We start from the raw sequence: 16,921 nt of genomic DNA, 5'->3' as shown, positions 1-16,921 counted from the left end.
CCCGTCAGAACCTTACAGGTGGGCTGAGAGCAAATGGACAGGGCATGTGCGTGTCACACTGTCACTCATGCACTTAGAACACACCCAGGTGGGACTTTTCTGGTGGTCCAGTGGCTAAGATTCCATGCTCCCAATGCAGGGGGTCCAGGTTTGATGCCTGGTCAGGAAGAACTAGGTCTCACATGCCACAATGAAAAAAGATCACACGTGCCGCAACTAAGACTCATTGCTGCCAAATTAATTAATTAATTAAACACACACACACACACAAGTGTGCCAAACAGAGCAGAGCAGTTCAGGAGCAGAGACAGCTGTCCCTGGCTGCCTGAGGGAGTAGAAGGCTGAATTTACAACGTGCCATGGAGAAAGAGGTGTCATCAGGCAGGCCCATCTTTCCAGGAGGCAAAAAGTCGTTCCCAGCTTCAGAGAAGGGAGGCGTCAGCCTGATCCCAGAGAGAAAGCCCACAGGAGCAGCTGGTGGTAAGGCCAGAGAGCCAGATGCCAGCAGGTGTCTCCGGGCCTGAGGGCTCCAGGTTGCAGCACTGCAAGGCTGACCTCTTCTGGCCAAGAAGACACTGCGCACAGCAGGCAAAGAGCCAGGTGCTGCTTCCTGGAAGTGGTTTCTGATTCCCAAGGTTTCGATGGCTCCTTCCTACAGGCAGGAGGCACAAACTAGGGCAGCTAGAATCTTTATTCTGTTGTTATGGGCAAAGCACCAGCCTGGCCATCTGTCTGGAGGGCCACAGTTCCGTCTGCCCCGAATCCAGTCCATCCAGTCTGAGAATTAAGCTTCCTCCAGCAGGGAGGCCTGCTCCACACTCCAGCCTGGGGAGAGCCTGGGAAGGCAGCCAAGGCTGCCTGAACAACCTCAGGAGAGTGCTGCTGTGGGTCTGCATTTCTCTCCTCTGTGCTTGAAGCTTCGCAGTGGGTTCTGTGTCTTTGCCTTCTGTGGGGGCAAAGTTACCAGTTGACTGTGGGGAGCAGACGTCTGTCTGCACATAACGAGACAGACTCGGAGAAGTGGGTGGTACTGCTACTTGGCAGGCCCTGCAGGCCATGAGCCAAGGACAGGTGCTGCTTCCAGCACCGCAGGCGCCCACCTTCCTCCTCCTGCAGCATGGAGGACGAGGAGGGCGGTGGGGCCAGGACAGCAGGTTCTCCTTTGCTCTGGAAGCTGCTCATGATGGCCAAGGGAAAGCCCCGGCCCCCGCAACTCTGGCCAGCGGCCAGGGGTCTGGGGCCGATTCTCCTTCCTCCCCTCTGAGGACAAGGGGCAAGCACACCAAGCACACCCTGGTGACAAGGAAACCAGATTGGGGAGGGGGGGGGCGCCTGCAGCCATCACCAAGGCCCCAGGGGACATACCTTGGCCTTCTTAGAGGCGAGGGGCTTCTTCCGCTTCTTGTGAGGGTGGACGAGGCCGCGCAGAGCAGGAGGAACTGGAAGAGACGGCGGGCTCAGCGGCTGCCCCCGCCGCCCTGTGTGCCTGCTCCCACCCCCTCTCCCGCCGGCTCCACCTCCAGTGGCTCCCAGCGTGCTCTCCCCTCCTGACCCAGGGCCTGGCACTCCGATCCTCACTGCAATCCTAAGAACACACGACTATCTAGGTTCACACTGCTGTCCCCAGGGATGTCCACTAAAACATGTCTCTACAGTATGTGTCACAGTAAGTATGAAACAACAGAAGGAAAATTAAGAAAGAAAATGCTGCTAAAATAGAAAAGCAGCCTTCATATAATTCCTTCCTCCATGGTCCTTCCTCCCATACCCCTCCTCACCTATCAGGTGCCCCCATCACTGCTCGGGACCTGCTACATGACCCCTGGCCTCTGGCCTCTCACCGACCCAGGGCATAGCTCAGGGTCCCCTCCAGCCAGGCCACACAGGTCCTGACAGGCCTCTGAGCACCACACCACCACACCCTCCCACGTCACCCCAACCCCTGAAGGCCAAAGGTTTGGGGCAATGACTGCTTCTGTGTGACAGAGAGGATGGGATTCCCTTCTAAGGCAGGAGACAGATGGGCCCCAGGTTAAACATTTACAACTAGTTTCCTGTTAACACTTTGAAAATAAAAATAACAACAGGAACAGTGTAACTAGCTGGACTTTGTCTCCTGCGGACACTTCAAGATAATGGGAACAGCAATAACAGAAAGGAGCTAAGCAAGCCCTGCCTAGGTAAAAAATTAAGGAGACCATGTACTCTTCATTCATGGGGTCAAGGAGACCTCCCAGACTATGCCAGCACAAAAAGGTTCCTCAGGGGAGGGGGCACTAGACCATAAGGTCTGCCAGCCTCCGAAAAGCCTGGCACTGGGATTCACCTTGTCTAAAAGACGCGCTTGCACATCCAGGAGGGCCCTGAGTCAGACCTGATATGGACTCGGGGCCACATAATGCAAGGTGACTGGCCAGATGAAAATCTGCCTCCACATAAGTGGTCTAAACCAGCCCGAAAGGGACTTCCCTGGTGGTCCAGTGGTTAAGAGTCCATCTGCCAATACAGGGGACACAGGTTTGATTCCTGGTTCTGAAAGATCCCATGGACCGTGAGGCAACTAAGTCCATGGTGCCCCACAAAAACAGAAGCCGTGGCAACAAGAAGCCCACACACTGAAATGAAGAGTAGCCCGCACTCGCCGCAACTAGAGAAAGCCCAAGAAAACGCAATGAAGACTCAGAGCAACCAAGAATAAATAAATTAAAAAAAAAAAAAAGCTCATGGCTACTTCTCTCGCAGTCCACCCATCCTTTCTCCACATCTCTCTTCTCTCCTAATAAACACTTCACTTGTCTTTTTTGTTGTTGTTTAACTTTTTCCCAAATTCTTTCTTCAAACCAGGCAAGAGCCAGCGCCCTGCTCCCAGCCAGAAGTCTCTGGGTGGTCTAGTATGGTCAGGATACAGCGCCTTCACCGCTGTGGTCTAAGTTCAATTCCCACTCAGGGAACTGGGATCCCACTTCAAGCTGCCACACAGACCACCCAAAAGCCACCCAAGATCACACCCCCTCCTCCCCTCTCCCCCTCCTCAGTCCTCACACCACGACCTTGGTTGGTATCCCTTACAGTTCACTTCCTGGGGAACCTGGCCCCATCTCTCTGGCATTTTCCCATCTCTCCTGGATCTTTCCCATCCACTTGCTTGAGGTTCTCCTTGCCATATCCACCAGCTTACGCTAATCCACAGGGGTACCAGGAAAATGGGCCTGCACTCACCTCTCTGCTTCCTTAATCCACTAAACATCTTCAGCATAAAACTCACACATACCCGTTACCAAAGACACAAGGAGTATCATTACCAGGTGCAAAGCGAGCAAGGCTCCTGAACACATCAGCTGGGTTTTGGCCTCATCTACACCATAGAAACCACTCTTGGGATCCATTCTTTTCTTGGCTGTGCCATGCAGCATAAAGGATGTGGGATCTTAGTTCCCTGGCCAGGGATTAAACATCAAACCCATGTTCCCTGTTCAGAGTCTTAACCACTGAACCACCAGGGAAGTCCCTCTTGGGGTCCATCCTTGACCTCATAACTGTGATCCCAATATCCCTCATCCCCACAAGGCTCAGGCAGGTCTATTCTCTATTTCCCACCCCCGGTGTCCCCGGTCAAACGTTCTGGACTCAGACACCCAAGCCCAGCTTGGCCTGGTCACTAACCCTAAGCCTCCTCCAGCACAAGTAGCACTGTCTCCTACTCGCGACTCCCACACCATACCCAGTCACTCCCTTCTACACACAGGAGGCTGCTTGGCCAGGTACTGGCTCGCTCTTTCACAGGACCAGGTTCTAGGTGTGAGACCCCTGGCCTTGAAGGGGCAGAGTGCTGTCTCCTTGAAGGCAGAGTGCTGGTTTCCTGTCTCCCCCACAGAGAGAGCAACACCTACCCAGGGGGACTGTGCAGAGTTATGTCTGTGTACATGCTCACTGCCCAGATCCCATGGTTGTGTCACCCCAGTGCACAGCAGCCCAGGGATGAATGCGCAGCCCGCCCCCAGCCCTGCTCACCCAGGTAGTCAGGGACGTTGCCCAGGTGAGGCTTTACCACAGCGGGGTGTAAGGGCAGGTCGTGCCGCAGCAACTGGAGGTCCCTGGGATTGTCTTCAAAGTATGTCTGGCAAGGGAGAAAAGCAGGCACTGCATAGTCGGTCCTCCTTTTGTAATTTCATGGGGTTGTTTTTTTTTTTATTACGGGGGAGTTTTTGAACAGGTAGCCTGTGTTCCAATTGTTAAGGCTGAGATTTCCCACTGCCTTGTCACTGGGGCCCCCTCCCAGAGGCAGCTCAGGCATGTGTCCCCGTTCTCACTCCCTATTCGGTGGGGGCAGTTAGGAGCACGCCACCCTCTCCTCACCGGGAATCACTCCATGGCCGTGCACCTTCTAACTGACACATAAACAGCTGCCTCCTCCTTTTCTGTGTAATGCATGCTGCATGAATGCACCTGACTCAGTTTACTGCATCCCCAGGGTGGACTCCCTAGTGTTTCCACCTTGGGAATCATAACGGAACACAGGCACCCATACAGTTGTGACCTTACACAACTCTTACTACTGTGTCAAGAGAATAAACCTCAGAAGCTGTGCTTCTGATGGACACAGCCACTGTCCACCTCAGAAACTCGGCCAGTTCACCTCCCAGCAGGACAGCTGGCGTCCTTACTCACTCTTGGCCTGTTTCCTCCCCATGACCTGCTAAAGGCACGGTCTGCTGCCCAACTCACTGCCTCTCACACTCACAGCTTTGCCGCTGGCCTCCAGGACGGGCGATGCCCTGAAGCCTCCTCTTTGCCCACCCACCCCGACCACAGTCCCTTACTTTGAGCTTCTCTGAGTGCAGGAGCTCCTCTTTGATCTCCTTCAGCCTTGCCTCACGGATGGCTTGTTTAGTCACTGAGCGCATGGCATCCTGGGGGCAGACATCAAAGGTCAACATGGCAGGGCTGCCTGAGCCCGCCCTCCTGCCAGGGTGCTGAGCAACAAGGGCCTGACTGTGGGTCCTAGAGGAGCCCCAAGTACCCACATCCCTACAGGGCCCCACTCACCCTGCAGCGGTAGCGGAAGCCCTCGATCTCCTCCATGTGGAACTGGTAAGGAAGCAGGACAGGGGCCCCACTGTCTGCAGAGAAGACTGCAGTGAGGGTCCTGCAGACTGAAGGCTTGGGCAGGGTCTATGCAGGCCTTCTGCTCAGAACCTCCCAGGTGTGCTCCCTGAGGTGAGGCAGCCGGGGATCTAGCCCACTCTTTCCCACAACGCAGACGTGCAGCAAAAAACCCTGGGTCTCATGGACAGTTCACGACAGGGGATCCACCCTGCTGCAGCCAGGGCAGCTTCCTGTCCCCACGTCCCGGGTCCTGTCATATCTCTCAGCCTTAGGACCTGCCCACTCACCTACTCTCCTACTCTGAGGCCACTCTAGCCACAAAGTATATGCAATGACAGCCACAGAGCACTAAGGAGCACCAGACCTTGAAGTTTAAAGTCTCACGACAGAAGCCTGGCCCTCTCTCAGGTCAGTGAGGGCGGGGCTCTTACCTCCACTGAGAAGCTCCTCGATCTTGCCCAGCTGAGACTGCTCTGTGGGCAGCACGAAGGTCAAGACTATGCCGGGGTTGTTGGCACGTGCCGTCCTGCAAGGAGAGACAACCCAGCCCGTGTCTCTGGCTGTGTGTCCCACAGTGTGCCCACAGTCCAGGTGCCCAGTCCACTACGCCTCAGTTCTCCTACCTTCCAGCCCTGTGTATGTAGGCCTCGGGGGTGGGGGGGAGATCAAAGTTGAGCACAGCACACACGTGGTGGAAGTCTATGCCCCGCGCCACGCCTGCCTCCGGATCAGAAGCCCTGTAAGAAAACATGCCAACCTCAAACTGAGCCCTCCTCTCCTCAGAGGCCATGTTCTCAAACTTATTTAATCAGCATGATCACTCAACAAAGCCTGGTATGGAATTACAAGACACTCCTCTGAGTAAGATTCTTAAACATAACTGGAGCTAGGGTAGTGGGGAAAGCCAAACCCCGGAACTCATTGCCCACAGGGCAACCTGAGAACCACTCCAAGCCAGCCCACCCAAGAGGCAGACAAAGACTGGTGGCTCCCTTTCTCCCGAAGAAAGATCCTTCCTGCAAGTCACAGCTAGTGGAGGCTGAGCCACCTTCCTCACAGGATGACAGCATGCCAACAAGTCAGGCAGTATGGCCGTTCATGCTGCCCATGAAGTACAGGCCTGTGCGCTCTTCACTCCCTGCCCCCACATGCTAGTTTCCCAGTCTTCTGAAAGGTGGCTCTCCCTAGCAAGGGCTGAGAGGAGATAAAAGTGGACTCACTTGTCCCGCTTGGGTCCTTTGCCCCGATGCTTGCCCTTGACTGGAGGCCCCAGGACTTCAGCATCTGTTGCTATGACGCAGTCGTAGAAGCCTTGGTTGAACTGCGAGATGATGTGGCACCTGTGGCCCAAGAGCAGACGAAAGTCAGACCTAAGAGGTCTGACTCCACCCTCCGCCTGGTCATAACGGTCATCTTTCTGACTCTTCCCTCTTCTTCAATCCTTCCCCAACTTAATCTTTGTGCCTCAATCTCGTCAAGTGAAGATGGAATTATAGTTGGTATTGCAGAGTTGTGAGAGATAGTCATTGAGGATCAGTCAAGCCCGGGGCCCTCAATCCACTAAGCACTTAAGAAACAGGAAGAGCGACTGTGTCTCCCCTTTTCCATCTTCACGTTCAACCGAGACATGGGAGTCGGCACACCTGGAGCGTAGTGGAAGCTCTCCATTGAGCACACAGGCGGGGATGCTGAATTGCTCCAGGAATAGGCGCAGCCGGTAACTCCGCTCCAGAGTGTTGACAAAGAGCAGAGACTTTCCCCGAATCAACGACAGCTTGAGCAGGGCATACAGCAACAGAAATTTGTCTTCCTCAGTCTCACAGACCACCTGAAACTGCTGTAACTGGTCTGGCCCTGGTAGCTGGGACTCCTGTAACTTGAGGGTAACCTAGGGGAGGACAGGCCTATGGTCAGGAAAAAAGAGAAGACAGAAATGCTACTGCAAGCCGCTGGCTTGCCAACCACAGCGTTGGTGTGTTAGTGGAGGGTGCCCTGGGTCCCTTCCAACTGTGTACTGTCAGAATTCAAAGTATACTAACTACTGCAGTTTACAAAAGACACAAAACTACACACAATTTGGGGCACAAATCAAAGTGAAACACACTGTAAATGACTAGAGTGAGAAGAAACCCCTACAGTAGCAACCTTTTTGAAGAGTAAAGTTCACATAAGGGGAGAATTTTGATCGTGTCACTCAGAGCACCCTTTCTGCCCTTTGGGGGTCCCTGATCAGGCCTTTAGGCAAAGCATGGTTTGAAACCAGCAGATACCTGGGACTACATAGTGACTTTAGGTTGGAGGATACAGGAGTGCCTAACAACATCAGACTTCTAGTGCCTCAGAACCAGGAATACTAAACGAGGAGTTTCCCACCCCAAATAACAAAGGGTTCCTTTGAGAAGGCAGGAGCGAGTCCTCTGAGTCTCCCGATGGTCCCACGGGGCCCTTACCGGGTTATGTAGTACCAGCTCCTTAAGTGCTTGCACATCCTCATTAAAAGTAGCTGACATCAGAAAAGCCTGGTAAATCCGGGGCAAGTGACTAAAATGAAACAGAGCCCCATCAAACTCCATTCTAAGGCCTCTAACAGGGGCAGCTGAACTGGCCCCCTCGCTCCAGGCCCTACTGTGTATTCACCACCCTTTCTCCTTACCAGAGAAGACTCTTCAGTTCCTCCTCAAAGCCAAAGGAGAAAAGAAGATCAGCCTCATCGACCACCAGCAGCTCCATGGAGTCTCGAAGCTTCAAGTTGTCTTGCTGCAAGTGGTTTAATATGCGGGATGGAGTCCCCACCACCACATCAGGCTTCTCCATCAGCACAGCTCTGTAGATAGGCAACACCTCAGTATTAAGTAGAAGGTAGCAGCTGGGACCTCACCCCAAATCAGATCTCGTTTTTGCTGCACACAAACCCCATCCCACATTCCAGTGCAGATTCATTCCCTCACAGCCCTGGTGTTCTAACCCACCTCTGAGAGGCTGAGTCTTCAGCAGCTGAGACATTGGCCACCCGGATGTCTCGAGCACAATAGGCAGCCAGTTGCTGAATCATGGATTGGGCCTGCCTCGCCAGCTCCTTAGTCGGCACAAGGACAAGGGCTCTCACAGCCTGCTCCACCACAGGGCCTGTCTGCAAGAATTAAAGACTTCAGCCAGTCAGTTATCATCATGGCCACCGGATGCTTTTCTCTACCTCTTCCAGGCAATCTGATCACGTACTATGACTTCAACACAACAATCTAGTTGTGTTTTGATCACCCCTTCACTTACTTCACCCATCTCTGAATGTAGATAACAAGGCCCTTTCCCCAGGCACTGAACTCAAAAAGGATAACTTACTTTATTGTTACAAAGTTACTTAAAACGTGCCAGTTACTGGTGAACCACCAGTTACTTCTCTGGTGGTCCAGTAGCTAAGACTCTGTGCTCCCAATAGGCTCAGGTTCAATCCCTGGTCAGGGAACTAGATCCTGCCCGCCACAACTAAGAGTCCACATGGCACTACTAAGGATTCCCACATGCCCTAAGGAAGAAGGAAGATGCCTCAACTAGGATCTGGAGCAGCCAGACAGGAGACCAAACTAGTCCATCCTAAAGGAAATCAGTCCTGAATGTTCATTGGAAGGACTGATACTGAAGCTGAAACTCCAATACTTCGGCCACCTGATGTGAAGAACTGACTCATTGGAAAAGACCCTGATGCCGGGAAAGACTGAAGGTGGGAGAAGGGGATGACAGAGGATGAAATGGTTGAATGGCATCACCGATTCCATGGACATGAGTTTGAGTAAGCTCCGGGAGTTGGTGATGGATAGGGAAGCTTGGCTTGCTGCAGTCCAGGTGTCGCGGAGTCAGACACGACCGAGAGACTGAACTGAGTACAAAGAATAATGGTCGCAAAGCCTGGACTAGAACCCAAGTAACCTGAATCCCAGTTCAGAGCGTTTACCAGAAAATCATTAGGTTCTCTTAGACCAGCCTTCATGTGTAAGAGATCCAAAGAAAACCCGGCTCTTGGGGAAGACGGGTGCGTGAGGGTGGCCGGCACAGCCTTCAAAGAGGGCACAACGGAACTCAAACGCCTGCATTTCCCTTTCTCGGCCTTTGGGGCCTCTCCCCCGACTCACCGCCTTCCTGTGGAGCAGCAGCTGTAGCATAGGAATGGCATAAGCGGCGGTCTTCCCGGAACCGGTGCGGGCGCGAGCCAGGAGGTCCTTCCCCTCCAGCGCCAGCGGGATGGCCTTCTCCTGGATCAACGTGGGTCGCGACCAGCCCAGATCAGTGACGGCCTAGGAGAGACAAGGGACGGCTCAGGCGGCATGCTGCCCTGCCACCGCTCCCATCCACCGTCGGTTCGGCTCCTCAGCCCTCCCCGGTACCTGTAGGAGCCGGTGGTCCAGGCCCATGTGTTCGAAGCCCAACGATTCTGGATCCTCCATGCTGCTGCTCTGTAGTGACAGCGCGCAGGCGCGACAGGAAGAGCACGACACGACGCGTGAGCCGGTCAAAGCAGCAGCCAATCCGTTTCAAAGGAGTTGGCCATGGCTTCCGGTGTTCCGGCTGGGCTCTGCGGCTGCTGCTGCGCTCTATCTGTGGGGTCTGGGAGAGGCGGCAGGCGGCGGAGAGCCCACGGGTCCTTGCCCGTCCCCTGACACTACCTCTAAATGGCGTTTTGGGTTAGGGTTACCTGCGGCAGAGGCGGGGCTCCGTGGAGGTGGGTGAGGTCCCCTCCGTGCCCGCCTTCGCCCACCGACACCGGCCACACAATCCTCCAGTTTCTCCACCAGGTTGCGTGTTTATGGCTTTACCTTCATCTAGCGCTTGATTTTTAACAGCCTCGCCCTAGCAATTATGCCAGTATTAGTTGTAGTTATATTGGCAAATACATCAATGTTTAGAATGCTCGTCTGTGTACTACCTAAGAAAAGGGATGCCGCGGGTGGTACCTTACCACGTTTGGGAAATACTGGTGAGTCCTGCGCCCTTTCCTGCCATTATGCATCTGGGGGATCTCTATCAGGTTTATGTGCAAGCATTAATTGCTCTGCCACCGACTATGCTTAGGAAAAGTGCACCAGCATATGTATTCCAGGGTTGTTTGCCTGTAGCAGTGGTGGGAACGTGGGAATCAAACGCAATGGCTTTCGGAGTAAAAAGCAAGCGACACTGGGTGTACCAGCATGGTTTAGGGTCACAGGCAGAAAAAGGACAAGCTATAACAATTGAACTGTCCAAGAATGAAGTTTGGAAGAATGAGTAGCATAAGAAAAGAGGAAGGTAGGTTGCTCTGGGGTTCCCAAAGGTAGCAACCTGTGTTGCCTGCACAGCTTGGTTAAAAATAATTCTTCGGCGTTCCCTGCAGGTCTGGTGGTTAGGATTCCAGGCTTTCACTGCTGTGGCCTGGATTCATTTCATTTTGGAGGACTGAGATTCCGCAAGCAGTAAGACTCAGCCAAAAAAAAGGGGCGGATTTTTGGTCCCCACTTGTATCTGTTCGCTATTGCTCCTGTAACAAATCATCATAAATTTGGTGGCTTAACACAGACTTACTATTTTACAGTTCTATAGGTCGTAAGTGTGACAAGGCCTCTCTAAGCTTAAATCAGGAGGTTGGTGGGGCTCCATTCCCTTCTGGAGGTTCTAAAGGAATCTTTTTTTTTTTTTTTTTTACCTTTTACAGCTTCACATGTGGCCCCCCTTGTTCTGTTTTCAAAGCTGTTAATGGAGGGTTGAGTCCTTGTGTCACATCATTACAACCTTCTTTTGCTTCCCTCTTGCATTTTTCAAGAACCTTTGTTATGACATTCGGCCCTCCCAGATAATTCAGGATAATCTCATTTTAAAAGCAGATGACAGCAACCTTAATTTCTCTTTGCCACGTTTGGTAACATATTCACAGGTTTCAGGAATTAGTACATTTAGTTGGACATTATTGGGAAGTTATTAGTCTGCCTACCATGTGTGTTAACGGGGATGCAGGATGTCCATCCTTTTGTGACCACATAGACTGTAGCCCACCAGGCTCCTCTGTCCGTGGAATTCTCCAGGCAAGAATACTGGTATGGGTTGCCATTCCCCTCTCCAGGGGATCTTCCCGACCCAGGGATTGAACCTGGGTCTCCTGCATTGTTGGCCGATTCTTTACCGTCTGAGCCACCAGGGATGCCCATTCTGCCTACCACACCACACCAAACATAAACTTAGTCAGACTGGACGTAAATGTTGCTCAGGAATCTATATGGATGAGTTTCTCAGGTGACCCTATGCATCTATTCTGACATGGGCCCAGCATGAGATCCAGAAGTCAGGCTCTGGGTGTTATTAGGGTGAGAACTGAGAGCACCACAGGTAAAGTGAGGCTGGAACCAAAACATGGAGATGGGGACTGGGCCAGGGATAATGGGGTGAGTAGAGACTCCTGTGCCCCCACAGCCTTTTTGTATAAGGATAGAAGGCTATTTGGTAAGGATGTTTTATAACCTAAGAAAGCAAGAACTTCAGAATGGAATCAGGGTAGTATTGGGGGAAAAGGTCCCCAGAATTCCTTGGATGTAGCTTGAATTATTTTTAAAAAATTTTCCTAGGCTCTATGGTGTCTGTGAATGCCACACACCAATGTGGAAACTCTTTTCCTCACATCTACCACCAATTAGCCTATCCTCTGGCAATCAAGCTTCCAACTGTCCCATCAGTGTAAAGGTGTGATATACTCCCACCTTTGTCTTCACACCATTCCCCTATCAAAAATTCACAAGAGGAGAAACCAAGTACGTATTGACCCATCAGCATAATTGAGATGCACAGATGGACAGACTACTTCCTGTATTCCTACAGCCTAGACGCCAGTGTGCTTTGCTGGGTAGATTCCTAGTAACAGCCACAGAGCAGACATGTGTTCCCTTCCTGACATGTCCCATGCTCCTAAAGAGCCTCAGGCCAGAGGTCTACACATGAACTAGTTTCAAGGCCACCTCATTTTCCATTAATTCTAACATGAAAAATATTATGGTAAATATCCAAATTATTTTGGATGAGTCATTTATGGTGTTTCACCACACTGAACCGTTAACGTGGTCACCCCAAATTGGAATTTCTTAAATATTTACAAAAATATTAAGTGAAAAGGTCTATAAAATTAAATTGCTTATACTTTTGTAAGGAAAAATAGATACACAGGTAGAATAGTATGGAAGATAAAAACAAGAAGGGAAGAATTTAGTTTTGTATGTCAGATAAATAATGTATTTTAAATAAATAAAACCATGAAATAAAATATCAAGAATGGGCACCTAATAGTATTAAGTTTTATATGGCAGAAAGGCATGAAGAAGTATGCTAAGAAGTGTTTACACTTATGATTCCAGGGAGCTAAGAAATAGATACTTAATCTCTTCACAGCATTCCTTGCTGACAGGCCTATGTGGTTGCCCTGTGGTTGCCACCACCCTGTCTGTTCCCGCACCCTAGCCTCACAAGCCCATATGCCGAGGTCCACTCCTGGTCAGCTGCAGAAGTACCCAGACCAAAAGCTTTTCTTCCATCTCCTTTTGTGCCTCCCCTCTGCCCACAGCCTCTTTATTTCATTTCAAACACAGCTACTACAACACGTTTTATTTCACTGGAAAAATCTGTATAAAGAACCAAATCTGGTTCCCGCGAAGAAAACATTTACCACAGCTTAAATAAAAGTTAAGGGAAACGGGAGGGTAAGAGTGTCCTGCCTTGTGTGAGCTGTCACTGCCTCACTCTTGAATTCAGGCCCTGTGTGATGGAAACCACAGGTGTCCTGGAGAATTCCCTGCCTGGCCCTCTGATTAGGCCTTGAGAGCAGCTGTGACATCTGCTCTCTGGCCTGAGAGCTGAAGTCCTGGGAGCTGCCATGGTAGGTAGTTATCAAGGATGTGTGCATAAACAATGCAGAAGGGACTGCACTGGTATCCAGCTAGTCACACAAAGGCAGTAACACTTCAACTAGGAAGGAAAATATATAATTTTATCAAAAAATAGTTCTAATATATAGAAAAACTTCTCAATCCTCTGGGGCCTTTGCCCCTATTTACATTCACAAAGCTGCTGAGTGAACCCAGGACTGACAGCAGAGCAGTGAGGCAGGCCTCCTCGGTGGAGCATTTCGGTCGCCTACTTCGTAAGTAGACGAAAGGTTAAAGAAGTAGGAGGGTTTTTCATTTGCTCATTTTATGAGAAAGAGGGGAATCACTGGAGGCGAAAGAAGCAAGACTTAGTCCTGGGTAAATTTCAACTCTGCACAAACCCCAAGACAGATCTTTGAAAGCCTGGACCAGTGTCCTGTGTCCTTGAAAACCAGTGTTAACAAGTGGCTGATCTGAATGCTTTGTTGCCATGGAACCAATGTGGCTTATATTCTTTTTTCACTTTTTTTTCCCTCAGAATCCAGGTGGATAAGATATTGGGTGGGGAAAGTACCAAATAACTGAGGTGACAGGAAAGGATCACGTGGTGAGGACATTACACCAGCTTCTTGGCCTCAAAGAAGCTCTTGAGGTGACGCATCTGCCAGATGCCAGTGAGGATGAGGATGACGGTCTGAGCGATGGACCACCACAGGACCCTCTGGTTGGTGCTCTCACTGATCAGACGGAAGCGCTCTTCACGATACTGCATAGGACAATGGACCCAGGATTAAATGTGCGGGAAAGACAGTCTCAGCTGTTGTGAGGTCCTTCCCTCCCATGCCACTGCTCAACTATGGGACCAAACACCTTTTGAAATATTGCCTCTGATTCCCCTGGGAGTGCCCCAAGGACGTAACATGCTGCCCCTCCATGAGCTTCTCTGCTAGGACAGAAATCACACTCTTAAACCATTTCAACCAAGATCCCAAAATAAGGAGGCAGGCAATGGCTATTGCTAGAGTGTGAACTGTCCTCTCTACACTTTATTCTACAGAGCTGAAAAATGGCTATCTGCACTGATACCCTCTGTTCCAGTCTTTGAACAGCCTGCTTCCCAAGTAGGGAAAGCCCCAAGAAGCAACTTCCAGGAGGTGTAATGGGTATAAAGGTCAACTGCCATGGCCAAGTACAGTGACATGCCCTTACCCTTTGGTAATCCTGCTCCTTCTGGATCTGCTCCACCTGATCAAGCAGCTGGCGGGCTCGGAGCTGTAGCTCCGTCAGCTTATCCTTGGCAGCAATCTCAGGGTAGTTGTTGGTATGCTCCCCAACCTGGATGTCTAGGTGCACACGCTAGGAGGAAATAAGGTTGAACCTCAAAGTCAGAGCCATTCTGAGGTTATGATGTCTAAGTGATGCAACCTCTGATGGTCTGTTGCAGGCTATGGAACATACTCTTGTCCCTGTGGGACAGAAGGGCAACTCTATTTCTTACTTGTAACTGTGCCACAAAGAGTTATAAATGATGTGCATGCTTGCTAAGTCGCTTCAGTTATGTCTCACTCTTTGTGACCTTGTGGACCACAGCCAGCTACGCTCCTCTGTCCATGGGTTCTCCAGGCAAGAATACTGGAGTGGGTTGCCATGCCCTTCTCCAGAGGATCTTCCTGACTCTTGGTCTCCTGCATCGGCAGGCAGGTTCTTTACTAAATCAAAACTTTGAAACCAAGTGACAGATTCTGAGCTCTGGCCAAAAGAAAACTGTTACCAGTCTGCCGCCAGCAAAGAGAGCCATCCTGGTAGAGTTGGAGTGCAGGCAAATCTGATGGTCACCAGGAGTGTGGGAAGTGAAGGTGAAGCGGCCCTCTGAGCCGTACTGCCGGGAGAGCACCACCTGCAACAGAGTAGTCAGTGAAAGCCCACACCTTTACTCTAACCTCACCAAGTGCAAGCTCGTGTCTTATGAGCTCTGTCCACCCCAAGAGCTCTAGTGAAGATGGCCCTACCTTGCCTTCAGGGTCCTTCACCTCCACGTGCATGCCCAGGCCGGGGGTCGAGGGCAGGAAGACCTCCTTCTGCTTATCCCACATTTGGGTGCGGTAGTTCCCTGCGGAATAGACAGAGCAGTCACAACCCGCCTAGTCCATCCAGCTCCCACACTCCGCGGCTCCCGGGACGCCAGACGGGGGCACTGCTCTCCAGGTCACCGTCCGGCGTCCTCAGAGTGCCGCTGCGAGCGGAGAGCCCGACGGCGTCTTGGGGACAACTCAGGGCCCGATCCACCCTCGCCCCGCCTGACCGATGACCATGGTCTCGTCGGGGATTTCTTCGATGAAGCAGCGCTTTTCGGTCTCGCCGATGTGGAAATAAAGCCCCCGGGCGCTTGCGGCGCACAGCGCAAGGAGCAGCAACGCCGGCAACCCCATTGCCCGCCGACGCCCAGCCCAGACACCTGCCAACGCGCGCCCTCTGCCCAGTGCGCATGCGCGCACCTGCGCCCCGCTCCCTGACGACGCAGAAAGACCAGGCGCAGGACGCGCTTGCGCGGTGACTCCCGCTTTGCGTCCGCTCCGCCCCGCCCCGCCCCGCCCGCGTCTTTTCGACCAAGTTACAGGGCCGAGGGGAGAGTGCGCACACGCAGGACGCCCGGAGACTGGCTGATCCCTCCCGCTCTCTGGAGGCGCAGTGGGCTCCGTCAACTGCCAACAAGCGGCTTCTGCTCAGTGCGCACGCGCGCGCCTGCGCGGTGCTCCCAGCAAGCGCGGCGTGGCAAAGCAAGAGTATGGAAACGTTGACACCTCCTTCGCCCCTGCTGCTTGCCCGTCAGCCTGCGCCGAGGTGTGGGTGCTGTATCCCGAAGATTGGGTCGACGTAGGCTTCCGAACTCGGGGTCCACCGAGGAAAGGAAAGTCGGAATCCAGGGACCGACAGACCGTTCCCAAGACCCCGACTAGGTGGATACCGGTGTGAGAAATCGTGTAGGAGCCTCAGGCGCATTCGGTGCCGCCTGTAGTAGCGGCTCACCGAGGCTTTGGAAGCCATGACCCCGGGGTGGAAGCCTCACCTGGGTGGGGCTCCAACAGACCTACAGGAAACGGTATTCCAAGCCCTGGGGCGCCAACAGGTTTAGGTGTTCCAGATTTTAGGAGTTCATCAGTTTTGTTACTTGAGATGACGGCGTGGCAATGATTATTTTCTGACGCTCCTCTGCTAGGGTTATACACGGGAGTGTTCACAGATAGTCACCCGAGGGTGCTTACCAGGAAGAGAAAGTGGAGATTGGACTAAAGGTGAGAGGTGTGTGGGAGGAGGGACGAATAGAGATGGTTCAGTGGTCACAAGACTGCACCCAAAGGGCGAGGCTTGGCGGCGTCTCCGCCTCTGTTTCCAGCCCTTATTGTTCTCTCTCAACTTGTCCAACTGCTCATTGTCTTCTAGGTGAAGATTTGGAACGTGCAGTCCTTTGGGCTGTGGGTCTGCTCCACTGTTTCACAGTGGTTTAGGGCTCAGAGTGGAGAGAGATGTGAAGCAGAACAAAATCCAGCCAGCCTTGTGGGTCTGATGGGCACGTGACAAGTGCAAGTGGGGGTCCAGAGCTTGTTCTGCTGCTTCCCATCCTTCCTAAACACAAATCCTGTAAAAATCGTTCATATCGTGCTTGGTATTGTGTTGGGTTAGTCACTAAGTCGTGTCCGGCTCTTGTGACCTCACGGACTGTAACTGCCAGGTTCTGTCCGTGGGATTCTCCAGGCAAGAATACTGGAGTGAATTGCCATTTTCTTCTCCAGGGGTCTTCCCCACCCAAGAATCTGCAGTGTTGGATACATTCCTATTTATCTCTTAAAAAGTAGGATTGAACCAAGGCAAATATCCTAGTGGCATTAAAGAAGTTTTACAAGGAAACCTTTCCTGAGCAGCAGCAGTTGTGCGGTGAGGACGGA

General features: G+C 52.1%; 2 protein-coding genes across 3 annotated transcripts; both read right to left on the bottom strand.

The window, feature by feature from the left end:
* Positions 1–223: 223 nt before the first annotated feature.
* DDX56 (DEAD-box helicase 56) lies at positions 224–9,595 on the bottom strand. Of its 2 annotated transcripts, none has more exons than XM_061414438.1 (14): positions 9,486–9,595; positions 9,234–9,395; positions 8,076–8,236; positions 7,760–7,930; positions 7,557–7,647; positions 6,750–6,994; positions 6,327–6,446; positions 5,730–5,843; positions 5,538–5,632; positions 5,047–5,120; positions 4,821–4,910; positions 4,012–4,117; positions 1,366–1,439; positions 224–946 (listed from the first exon to the last, which is right to left on the bottom strand). In XM_061414438.1, the coding sequence occupies exons 1-14, from the start codon at positions 9,543–9,545 to the stop codon at positions 869–871; spliced, it is 1,641 nt and encodes a 546-aa protein (XP_061270422.1). In that variant the 5' UTR covers positions 9,546–9,595; the 3' UTR covers positions 224–868. The 2 variants fall into 2 exon arrangements, with proteins under 2 accessions (XP_061270422.1, XP_061270423.1); XM_061414439.1 differs by having other exon boundaries at positions 6,750–6,880.
* A 3,107-nt stretch (positions 9,596–12,702) lies between these two features.
* TMED4 (transmembrane p24 trafficking protein 4) lies at positions 12,703–16,022 on the bottom strand. The gene is made up of 6 exons (XM_061415463.1): positions 15,914–16,022; positions 15,280–15,699; positions 14,987–15,087; positions 14,749–14,874; positions 14,187–14,333; positions 12,703–13,743 (listed from the first exon to the last, which is right to left on the bottom strand). Exons 1-6 carry the CDS (start codon positions 16,020–16,022, stop codon positions 13,594–13,596), a joined length of 1,053 nt encoding a protein of 350 aa, XP_061271447.1. The 3' UTR covers positions 12,703–13,593.
* Between the last annotated feature and the right edge of the window lie 899 nt (positions 16,023–16,921).

This window comes from Bos javanicus, chromosome 4 (genome assembly GCF_032452875.1).
Source record: "Bos javanicus breed banteng chromosome 4, ARS-OSU_banteng_1.0, whole genome shotgun sequence".
Lineage (NCBI taxonomy): Eukaryota > Metazoa > Chordata > Mammalia > Artiodactyla > Bovidae > Bos > Bos javanicus.
Note: the sequence above shows the minus strand (reverse complement) of the source record. Positions and strands in the feature narration are given on the sequence as shown.

What these genes read in the sequence shown, in the direction of transcription:
- DDX56 (XM_061414438.1), bottom strand. Translation starts at nt 9,545, where the DNA reads ATGGAGGATCCAGAATCGTTGGGCTTCGAACACATGGGCCTGGACCAC. An exon ending in AGCTGGTACTACATAACCCG is followed by an intron (nt 6,995 to 7,556) that starts GTAAGGGCCCCG and finishes GTCCTCCCCTAG; the next exon opens with GTTACCCTCAAGTTACAGGA. An exon ending in AAAGGACCCAAGCGGGACAA is followed by an intron (nt 5,844 to 6,326) that starts GTGAGTCCACTT and finishes GTTTTCTTACAG; the next exon opens with GGCTTCTGATCCGGAGGCAG.
- TMED4 (XM_061415463.1), bottom strand. Translation starts at nt 16,022, where the DNA reads ATGGCTTCCAAAGCCTCGGTGAGCCGCTACTACAGGCGGCACCGAATG. An exon ending in TGAAGGACCCTGAAGGCAAG is followed by an intron (nt 14,875 to 14,986) that starts GTAGGGCCATCT and finishes ACTCTGTTGCAG; the next exon opens with GTGGTGCTCTCCCGGCAGTA. An exon ending in AGGAGCAGGATTACCAAAGG is followed by an intron (nt 13,744 to 14,186) that starts GTAAGGGCATGT and finishes TGTCCTATGCAG; the next exon opens with TATCGTGAAGAGCGCTTCCG.